The sequence below is a fragment of the Stegastes partitus genome, unplaced genomic scaffold, assembly GCF_000690725.1.
Source record: "Stegastes partitus isolate 25-593 unplaced genomic scaffold, Stegastes_partitus-1.0.2 Scaffold1048, whole genome shotgun sequence".
Lineage (NCBI taxonomy): Eukaryota > Metazoa > Chordata > Actinopteri > Pomacentridae > Stegastes > Stegastes partitus.
Genome location: NW_007578779.1, coordinates 118,865 through 130,749, shown reverse-complemented (window position 1 = coordinate 130,749; position 11,885 = coordinate 118,865). Strand labels below are relative to the sequence as shown.

At 38.6% G+C, this 11,885-nt stretch overlaps 1 protein-coding gene across 1 annotated transcript in view; it reads left to right on the top strand.

Annotated features, from left to right (window-relative positions):
- Positions 1-11,885, top strand: part of fstl5 (follistatin-like 5) — a 156,084-nt gene that overhangs the window by 28,494 nt on the left and 115,705 nt on the right. The window contains exon 3 of the mRNA XM_008295450.1: positions 7,765-8,013. Coding sequence (XP_008293672.1) covers positions 7,765-8,013 — 249 coding nt within the window. The remainder of the gene's footprint in view (positions 1-7,764; positions 8,014-11,885) is intronic.

Below are 11,885 nucleotides of genomic sequence, written 5' to 3'. Positions count from 1 at the left end.
TTGTTTCTCTCTCTCCTTCTATAAAGCTTGTCTTTTGCTGTGATAGTCAGACTCTGATCCATCTGCAAAGACAATCTGATTATGTCGGCCATGTCCAAGTCCGTCTGTTATCCCTTTGCACAGTTCTCAGCTCATTACGCATGCATCGAGGGATGATGGCCTTCAAATAATGCACACTGGAGTCACATCTGTCAGGACCTTGGTGTTGCCTACACGCTCTCACGGAAAGGTTAACGTTTTAGTTTCATAGCACATATTTACTTTTTTCTTTTAATGAGATAATTCCAACTTGTTATTTTTGCATCCAAAGCCATTTTGCTCTCTGAGTTTTTGCTGATTTTAAAATGTAGAACTTTAGCAGACAGTATGGACTTCCCACTGGGATATGGACGAGTTAACGAGTTAAAAAAGTAGCCAGCAGAGCCATAATAACAAAACATTTTGCCATAAAAGCCCAAATTTCGTGGCATCTGGCACACCCTAATGTCGCTATTCCATCATATACACTGACTTTAATTATTGCATATTTTAATGAGTTTGCCTTATCGATTGTAAACATGCTTTTAATTATTGCAATGTGCATTTTAGCCCATAAAGTCTGTAAATAGCCATTAATATTTGAAAACATCCAGACTGATCTAAACATTTGTAATTAAAAATTCATTAGACCTGATTTATTATTTATTTATTGAGACCTTTAGGTTTATCAAGACATGCCACAATTACAGTTGATGTCTCATCTGACACATCTCATTCAGACAAAATAAACAAGCTTATTTTCTAGAGCATGTTTTTAGTCTCATATCTTATTTACTGTGTTGGTTTTAAATGAAAAATATTTCTAACATAAGGCGTTGCCAAAAAATATTCTAGAATAACAAATCATGTGAATCTACTGAATCAACTAAACATCTTTTTGTTCATTCAATAAGCGCATAAATGTCCATGTGCACTGCAAAATAACAATGATAATAAAAATCCTTTAAAAACAAAAAATCTGGCAGCAAGTATACCAGAAAAAATACACTAAAAATGTTAGAGTGCTGTAAATACAATAAAAATAATAATAACAATAATAATAATAACAATAATAGTAATAATTTAACGACCATTATGTGCAGTTATGGTCTTTTTCTTTTTTCTTTTTTCTTTTTTTTTTTACAATCAACATGTAAATTAATACAATATTTTGTGATTTTATTAGATATTTTTAATTGAACAAAACAAGAAAAATCTGTAAAACCTTTTTTTTTTTTAAATGCTTAACATACTTTTTCCTCCCCAAATGACATATTTACTGTTTTATTTGTAAATTAATGCTTTTTGTGATTTCACAAAATATTTCCTATAATTTAACAAAACAGTAAAAATCTGTAAAATAACAGTAAATTGTTTAAAAACTATGCAAATCATCAGGATGTAACCACAGGTATTATCTTAAGCAGCCCATTTAACGAGCATGTCTCCTGGTTTAAATGTGATTCTTAATGTGTTATTCCAACAGTTATTTTGCTCATATTTGCCTCAACCTGAAGACGACTCTTTTCAACAACACACAGCCTCTCAGCTGAGTGCACACACACACATTTCTGTAGAGCATGTGGGAGCAGCACTGATACACATTTACACGGTTCTTTATCATCATGCTTGCATTGTTTTGAAGCAGAGGCCGGTGGTAGTAAAATGCTCACAAACTGTTTACCCTCTGAACCCCAAACAGAGTCCGATCACAGTTTTTCTTCCTGTAGGCTCATTTTTCACTGTAACATAAAGCCCTGTACCTCTATGGAAACAACACAGCTATGCCTAGAAGTAGAGAGAGCTCAGAAATGTCTTTTGTGCAACATGATATAGTTAAAACGTCATAAATCATAACACAACAAAAGTTGGATTTCTTTAATTGCTTGTTTGACAAAAAACCCGGAATCATCATGCAGAACATTTTGCCAAGTGTCCACAGTTGTCACCAATAATGGAAAAACAAACAAACAAAAAAGCCACCAACTACTTACATTTTTAATTTGTTTCCCCACTTGTGTCCTCTTTGGTGTCAGCACAACGAGAATGCTGGTCACAGCTGAGGCACTCATAACTTCACAGTAGCAAGAGAATGTTTCCTGATTTTACAGAATCTGGTTCAAGTCCTTCTGCAAAATTTGAAATTCACATGTAGAACAAAGTAATTCTGATAGAATATTGCGATATTATAATCAGATTCAGGACATTTTTTTTGGAGGGAATGGCTCATCACAGAATAATAATTCAACAACCACCGGAAAACTGAGGATCTGACCATACTTTTTATTGTCATGTGTGGTGTTGTTGCACAGACATATATGCAACTCTGTACAACTCCCTCACACATTTATGCACATTTATAGTACAAGTATCAAGTGGGGATGATGCTTGTTGAGGGCGATGTCACCAAACTTTTTCAGCTGTTCTACTCTATACGTGCGGTTTTTAATGTCCAGATGATCACTGAAATTACAAATATGACTCTCTCCTCATTCATTTAGAGAGGATTAGAGCTCTTTTGCTTTTAGTTAAGATGAACATAAATGACAAATTTCACAAACTTATTGAGTCTGTTCAGTGTAATCACTTATAAAAATCTAAATTAAACCCAACCCAATGTAACGTCACTGAAAAGAATCATCTGCAGTCCTGAAGTGTCAAGCCGCTGAGTTACGCTGCATCTGCCCTGATTATGATCTAGTAAGTGTTTACAAGCGCAGTACAACACAGAGGGTCACATTGAACTCTAGGCATCATAGATTTCTGCCCATGCTTTGAAAAGTAATACAGAGGGTCATCAATAAGTGAAGAGCTGCGCACGACTCCTCATTTGTCTCTGATGTCAGCTGATGACCAGACAGTTGGATGTGCATACTGATAACAAATGACTGCGCCCTCCGCTGACCCCGCTGGTGGCAGAGGATGCCTGACTGTGGGACACAAATTCACTGAATAATCATTATGCCAGTGCACTGAGGGGAATTAATAAACTAGCAAATTGACTGGCTCCAATCAGGTCACAGTGTATCTCATCTAAATCCTCTGTGGCGTCCAGAGGATAACGCAGGGCTACGTGTGGTGAGATGTTAGGGATGTGAGCTTTAAGGCAGTCCTTTTACCCCCGACGTCCGACTGCTAAAACTCAGATATTCATGAGCACACGCCAAATACTTCTCAAAAGTGAAATTGTAGGTTTTGTTACCTGGTTTTTCTGCTGGTGCCCAGGAAGGTTTGAAACGATGCGGCGTGTTTTTAAGTCCCATGGTGTTGAAACACTTTTACTCAGAAAAACAAAACCCTGCAATTATGAGGCTTTTAGCTGGTAACAGGATAAAAGGGTCTCTAGAAACACACTTCAAACGTAAGAATTGTTTAATAATGGAATGGAAGACAGACACTGATGCTAACCACACAATGTGTAATGTGTCTGATCAAAGAGGGAACGGCGTTTCTTTACCGCAGCACTGTAAACGTCTGCTTATGCTGTCTGTGAACGCTGGGTGTTCATCTTGCTCTTTGTGTGAATTTATAGATTAGGAGGCCATCCAGCTCAAAGCTAAATGCATCCTAGATTGTAGCTAATGCAGTGAAGCGCCACTCTTTAGTCAATATTTACTGGTCAGTGATGAAATAGATTGTTATGCAGGCTGAATAAAGTTTGTGCACGCCAGCCTGTCCGCACCTTAATGAAGTTATTTTTCTGTTTTCTGTGACAGTTTTACAGTTCGGTTCCGTTTACAGAATAGACGGTGGAACCCAGTGATCCGTTATGGTCACGTGTAGCCGCTTTGCTCGGGTTGATGTCTTTTCAGTTTGTGTACATTTAGTCAGTGTGCAATTATCGGGACATTGATCATCAGTGAAGGTGTCAATTAGTTCTAATCAGGTGTTCTGAGTTCTTTAAGTTCCAGACATTAGGAAGGGAAATGAAGACACGCTGACATTTAACTTCATCTACATATATTGAGCTTTAACTTTTTAGTTATGGCTCCATGTTTCCTAATTATTAGTAATCAAGGAGATTAGAAGCTGATCTCCCTCTGTGGTAAAAAATTAAACTTGGTATTTAGAGTTAGACAAACTCCAATATGACACTTTGTTGAAATGCCTTTGTTCATTATGGTTAACACGTATTTGATTAAAAGCAACGTTGGATCATTTAACCATCAGTGTTGGCAGGCTGTTACTGGTGAGGTGTAACCAGTCAGATAGTGCTGTCAGCATTACATTTAACCACCACGAGATTCCAGACAGACTGTAAAGAATTTGCTATTTTTTTTTCTTATTTTTTGGAATTTCTTTGTTTGTGTAAATTAGAGATAATAACAGGTGAAAAAATGTTACTGTGACAAAACAAAAACAGTCAAACACTTTAATGTCTTCATCAAAAATCTGTATTTTTACAATTGGGAGTTATTACTATTATTATTATTTTATTTTATTTTATTTTTTTTTACAACGTGTGACCACAAAATTAGAATTTACTGTCTTTTAATCAGCTAAAAACACAATTATTTTAAAGATTTTTGCTGTTATTTTCTCAGTTTGGACAGTTTTTGAACATTAATCTATTATAACAGATTTTTTCGTGCTGCCAGATTTTCTTTTTTTTTCCTGAAAACATATGTAATAGTGTAGCTTTATTAGAGACAAAGTAGTGCATTTTCTTATTTTTTTTCTTTTATTGAGAAATATTTACAACAATTAACGATACTTCAAAAACCATAAATGGAACAAATCAAAACAGAGCGGCAACAGAAGCTCGACTGAAATGTTTAGTGTGAGCAACAGTTTAAATGAAAACCCACGCAAGATAAACAGCACATTTTTACATCTGAGAGACGGGAGTGTTTTATAAATGTCTTTTTTTTTTAAAAACACACTGAGGACAGTTTTTAATATGCCTTTACATCATTATCAAAGTAGTTGCCTGTTAATTTTCTATTGAACTATTAATTGAGTAATCATCCCAGTTCTCCTTGAAAGATAAAAAATGTATTTCTGCACTTTACAACCTCCCTAATGAAGCTCTGAATGTGGTTAGAAAATAAAGGAGAAAAAAAAAATTGGCAGAAAATGGCAAAGTAACTTCCAGGGGCACAGCGTGTTTGCTGATGTAAGGAGTTCAAGTGAAGTTACAGTCAGATCCCTGAAACCCTGGTCTGCTCAAAAGCACCCATTTTAGCTGTTATCAGCCCAATAAAACGCTACCATCGCTGATCATCCCCATTCATACCGGCCAGTGGAAACCTCCTAAATCTCCGGTCGGCTCAGCGGGTGCGCTTTTTTACCTCGTTTAATGAAAGTAGAGCCGCAAAGTGAAAGGAATGCTTCATAAAGGCACAAGTCTGCAGAGCGTTTTGTGTTTGGAGTCGATTCCACCGGAGATTTTACACGGACTTTATTTGCACGTCTGCGAAAGGTTGCTGACTTTATCAGGGCTGCTTTCTGTTCATCAATGGACGATAATGCGAGCACTAGAAGGTGGAAGAAACTTCCGACTGGCCCACGAATGGGGTGATCTGTGATGATAACGTCCGTGTTGGGAGCACAAACAAGTGTCTGTGCATGCCTCCGCTGCTTTATTCTTTCAGAGTGACAAAACAAATTCCACTCGCTTAATATGCGCAGGGGATGTTATTTGATTTATACTGTGTTCATGAAAAAGGAATTCATGATGCTCTTTCATTAAGGCGCTTTCCTGTGGTGCTGCAGAGTCTGATGTCACAGTTTTCATTTATCAACCGGCTGCTGGTCTGTATGTAAAATGTTCTACTTGTGAGCAAAAAGAAATGCTGAGATGGATTTCTATTGTAATCTTATGACTTTAACATGACAGTATACTAACATTTAGGAACACAATGACCTTTTCACAAATGTACTAAGTGGTGGACGAAGCTATGATCACTCTTTATGTACTTACTGCCGGCCTCCACTTACATTCATAATCTTACTGTGAAGCCTTGAGAGGCGTTCGCTCTCATGATTAAACCATTTTTTAAACTTTTTCTGTGCTCAACATACCCCTTCACACCTCGAGGACTATTCCAAAGGGCAATCTAAGAGGGAGCATGCTGCTATTAGAAAGCCAATATATTTGATGTAGTTCATGGGCTGCTGTACGGACTGATCTGTGGCTTGTCAAGACTTGTTAGTGTTCATGCAGGTTGAAAAGGCAGACCACAACAGAATCCCATCCTCGGAGAAGATCACACTAATTATTGCCTAAAAGAAAATCTTGCTCTCACAAAACCTTTGGTAAATGAAGTCATCCTCACGCATCCTGCAGGTTTATAATTTTTTTTTTTTTTACACATTTCTTCTCTCGACTGCGGCTTAATCACCACGCGAGCTCCGATGCTGGATTCGCCTCCTTTTCTTGCCTCCTCCATAAAATGGTTAGAGTATAGTGTTTGCTGCAGAACTGCACCCCTACAGCCTCGCTGAAGGACGCTTTTGCACATGTTTGCTTTTCTGTTCATTTCAAACCCTCAACTCTTGAATTAAACGAATTCTCAGGGACGTTGCATTCTTCGCCATTTTAAGGGTCACTTTGTTTGAAAAAGTATTGGTAAATGCAAATCAAAAACTGCCACTTCTGCTCTAGTCAATCACTGTGAAGTGCTTATTCACACGAAGTCACACTTACAGGAAGGTGGAGGGTACCGGTGAATATGTAAATCACTGCTAGTGTTTTCTATGCCTTCGGATCCCAGCCTTTTTGAAGCATTAACTCTTTGTGGCTCGTGGTGACCCTTTGTTGAGTAGCTGTCAGCTGTGAGTTCAGCCACAAACTGTGAACTGAGAATGCATTTCAGCAAATTTTTTGGTCTAAACACTTTAAGCAATCCAACATTTACTCAAGTAAGAATCACAGATTACATAAAATGTATGAAACATGATGTCACCTTGAAGTCTGATTTGCATTCTTCTCTACTTCCTGATGTTTCATTAGGATTCGACTGATTAATTGAGAAAATATTTGGCAGCTCAGTCGATAATAACTGATCTCCAGTCATAGCCTTGTGTCATAGGATGTCTTTTGCTTCATTACACATGAAAACCTTGAAACCATGAATTTACTAAAAAATGGAAATAAAGTGAGGCTGCATTTGAAAAAGTAGCAACAGAATGTTCTAACTTCATGATATTCCACTGAGCTGTAGTCTCTGATTCAGTGTCAGAAGCTTGAATAGTGCAATTTTGTTTACCACTGAATGAGAATAGTGTTTGAACTGATAAAACCTCTGTGTGAATGCACGATCTGAGATAAACGTGTGGTGGTTCACTGGCTGGAGTGGGATGTAGCTTGAATTGAGCCAGCCTTTGATCTTTACATGAGATTTAACAGTTGTGCATGCTTGCATAAACAGCACATTAGTAAGTAATTTGATTAAAATATACACTGTGTGCTTATATAACATCTTTGCAGTCTTCATTTTGTGCGTGCAGTTATCCAGTGATAAAACAAAATGGATTTCATTGCTCACTCCTACTGTGAAAGCTTTGTGATGAACTTGACTTGCATAATTTATGGATCTGACTGACACTTGGTGAGCTGAGAAAAACACCCTCCAGTATCAATGGGGATTCCCTGAAGGCCAAAGGAAATGAAAAAGCCTAAATTAGATCCAGCTTGAAACGGGAGCTTAAATCCTGGCTTTCCATCTGTTTTTCACATAAAAATCGAAGGTTGACTTCTGACAAAAATGTAACACTGTTTTCCCCCTTTTGTGTGTTCTCCAGGTTTTATGGGACACAATGGCTATCCGGGCCCGTGCGAGCACAAGTACTGTGGCTTGGGTCGCCATTGTGTGGTCAACTATGAGACTGATCAGGGGGAGTGCAAGTGTTTGGATCACTGTAAACCGCACTACAAACCGGTGTGCGGTTCAGATGGGAAGCTGTACCAGAACCATTGCGAGCTCCACCGGGCGTCCTGTATCAGAGGACACAGGATTACCATCATGCACAGCGAGGAATGCTTCTACAAAGGTAAGAGCTCACGTGACGTTTCTTTGATGACGGACGTGTGTGGTCCAGTTGATACTGCGTGACTTCCATCAGAGCCTCTGTAATGTATGCCAAGTCCTGTTACTTATGGGGTTTAATTTAATTGAGTGTGATTCCTGCTGTGACAGGCGCTAAAATAGAAGATTATTAAATACACCCACAGTGTGTGCTGTTCAGGAAGGGTTTTTTTTTTGTTGCATTTTTAACAATGACTGTATATTTTGGACAGAAACCCAGGGCTTGCTGGAAAATATGTCACTTTTAACAGTAGGCTGACTGCAAACTGAGCAGCTGCAGGTGTTGTGCTTGTATAGAAATAAAGGAAAATGACCTGTTTGCATCCCACATTCCCCAAGTGGACATGAATGCTCACTCCCCTGGGTCAGTATCATGCGTAAGCCCTGGCCAAATTTCTATATTTCCCTAATGGTAGAACAAATTTAGGAGTTTAAAAAGGCTACTTAGAAATGTTGTACACCTTCTCATTTTGCTTATTGAGACAGACATGCACTCTGTCTACAAGGTTCTGGTCAGTTTGGCACAATGCTTCAAGATTTTTGTCAAATACTCCGCTTTGTTTGGCATGGATTGCAAAGTAGAAAAAAATGCCGCAGAGAAGAGACAGACCAGAAAGTGAAAGAACAAACAGAAGTCCAAGTCGTGTATTTATTGTAAAAATGAATTAGCCTTTCACAAAAACCATGACGTCAGTGCTTCAGCATGGCAGCACAGAGTCTACTGAGTGGGCCTGACACAAGGTCACTGGCATTTAACGTAACTCGGTATGATGCTCATTGAGATGAAGGCAGGCAAAGTGCAGATTCAAGTACAGGGGCCTTCAGATTCTGACAACAACAAGGAGCACACTGACAGCTAAAGTTGATTTACCTACCAGCAATAATATAAATACAAGACAGATTTGTCAGACTCACGCTCAACGCTATCAACTCACTGTCCAGCCAATACAATACCCATAACTTTAAAACCCCACAGATACCATTAAAAGTTTGCTGTCAAATAAGTGAATAATATTGATTAGAATTTTTAAAAAATGCTTTTTGAGCCGTGGCTGTTTCCAATAAGACAGACATTTTAAACAACTGTCACACACTGTTCCATTGTGTTTTCTACATTTTTGAGTGTCTGTCTTTGACACACATCCCAAAAAAAGTGTAAAATCTGGCAAAAGCTTGTAAACAAAGTATGTGTCTGCCCCAATAAGTAAAAAATAATGGAAATACAGCATGTCTCAGTAGCTTTATGACACCACTAAACATGCTGCAGAATTTAGATGAGGATTTTGACCTCCTTCTGTAAACTAGTGTAATTGGATTAATAGTGGGATTTCCCCAACATATGCTATATGTCAGCTATTCAAGAGGTACAGCAGTGAAAATAAATAAATAAATAAACAAAGAACTTGGTGGTTGAAACCCCTGCCTGATTTACATGAGATGTTCCTATTTAAAATTACATGTTTTCAACAGCAACATGGCTCTTGTAGGAAAAACTGTACATAGTACAAGAGAATTCACTGTACCATCTGCATTTTTATCCTGTCACAGAGAAAATAATGATGTTGGCGAATCCATCTGGGAGTATTATACAAGGTAAAACATAAAAAGCGGCATCGTAATTAGGAGGGTATCTCCAGCGATGTCAACAAAACAATTACCGTCCTGAGGTAGCTGCATTTTCTAACTGCACATCTAGATACCTAATGTCAGAATACAACCACGTACAGTACATCAAGTACCAGAATAAAACATGCCATTGTCGCTGAGACATTGCCGAGCAAAGAGAAAGCTGACAATGACATTATTTATTGGCAAATACAGTAGTCTGTTAACAACGTATAGTCAACGCAACATAAAGAACAAAGGACACGGCGTGAAACCAGTCATACAGCGCTTTGAGTCTGGTTTGGAGGCAGGAGCAGGTGGTAGTGCTGTAGTGCTCATATTTCCCCAGAGAAGGTTGACTGCTCTCTACCATTGATTGTATAAACACACCAATTATTCTTAGTCTCTGGAAACAAGGCTCTTCTCCCTTCTGTAATGCTAGACATCAGTGAAGTAAGAGCTCCTGACACTCGGCACCTTTGTTCCATTCAGGGGCAAGGGAATAACTGAGATGCTCACAGACAGCATATGCATAATATTCATGAGCGATTGCCTCTGCATTGATTCGACAGGGATTCTCCGCATCTTGTTAACTTTGAAAAGTAACTTCATAGAAGACTGGGAATGGTTCTTGGATCTATACGGTTGCACTTGAAACTCTCTGCGGTCCTCCTTACACAGAGTTTTGGGGGCAACACGCTGCGGATTGTAAAACCAAAATAAACAAATCAAATGCTCGTCCTCCTTACCCAGTTGCTTCCACAACAGAAATGTTCAATTTAGAGACGAACAAAGTCTCACTGCAGGTAGGAAAACATGTACAAGCTTTTTCAACAATTCCCTATGCGACGCAAGAGCCGACATACAAACTGTCAGTCTTAAAACTGCATTTTCATGACTTGCCGTACATGAAGGAGGCAACAAAAAAATGCTGCAGGTGAGCCAGTGTTAACAATCACAGCATCTGTTTCATCCCAATCACAGAAAAAGGCATTCAGATCAATGATACCCCGGTGAGTGACAGTTCTAATCAGCCTTTTTCATGTGTCCCATCCTGTCAGACCACCCCCTCCCACCTCCCACGCACCCAATAAGCGTCTATTCAAAATGCAGAGTGGGATATTTGACCAATGTCAGGCAATCAATAGTAGATCAACAGGAGCCAAAAGAAGGAATAAAAAAAAAAAAAAACACACAAGCCCTCTTTTTTTCTCCCCCCCATCGCATCCCCTGCTCACTCTAGGCGGTTTTTCTTTTGCCTGTGACTGATGTGTAATCAATTTCTCATTGGACGAGAGCTCCACAGAGAGGACACAGAAGCCTGCTGGAGCGATTAGTAATCTCTGCTATAGGCATTGTTTCCTTCTCAATATTTTCAGATATTTAAAAACCATACCAACCATAAATTATAAAGCAGTTGTTTACAGTTCTAAGCTTTGCATAGGAAACGCTGACTTACTGCCTAAATATTACGAAGCTGCAGGGAATTTGTTCTTTCTTGCAACTACTGTACGAAATGCACCATGGCAGTCAGAGGAAATTAATAATTGAGCAAATGTAATAGCGCTTACAACCAAATCTAGATGTAATTATGATTCAGAGGTTATAAGTGGGGAAAATGGAATGTGCCTGAAATGGCATGTTAAATATGTCACTTAATTTTTGTCCTCCAGGTAATGGGTGCAATTTATGCAGCATTAGGGAGATATATAGTCCGTATGGTGGCATAATAAAACATTTTCTTCACTTCTCTCAGTTTTAGTTACCTCCAAAGGTTATTTTTTGGGTCCCAGTTACTGCTCTGTCTGTCATTAGATATCTGTCTAGCAGTGTTCATTTGAATTTGGCAGAAAGTTATGAGTGATGAATAAATTTCCATGAAACTAGAGACGTTCTTTGTCTCAGAGGGGTGAAGTAGACGACCCTCTGGCTTTTCCTGTAGCACCACCATGTTCTTGACATTATTTTTTTCCTTTTTAGTGAAATGTGTTGACAGAAGTGTAAGAAATAAACTGCCATTGTAAATTGCAACTTGCCCAATGTTATGCAGCTGGATTCCAAGAAAACTAATGCTCATCTACTGTGTCTGGTAGCAGCCAATTAGCTAATGTTAGTCTGCTGACATGCTAAACTAATATGGTGAACAAGATTAAAATCATAGACTGTATAAAAGATGGACGTAGCAACCGGCCCTGAAAAATGAAGCCAACCCAGAAGTGTCAAAAACCTGCA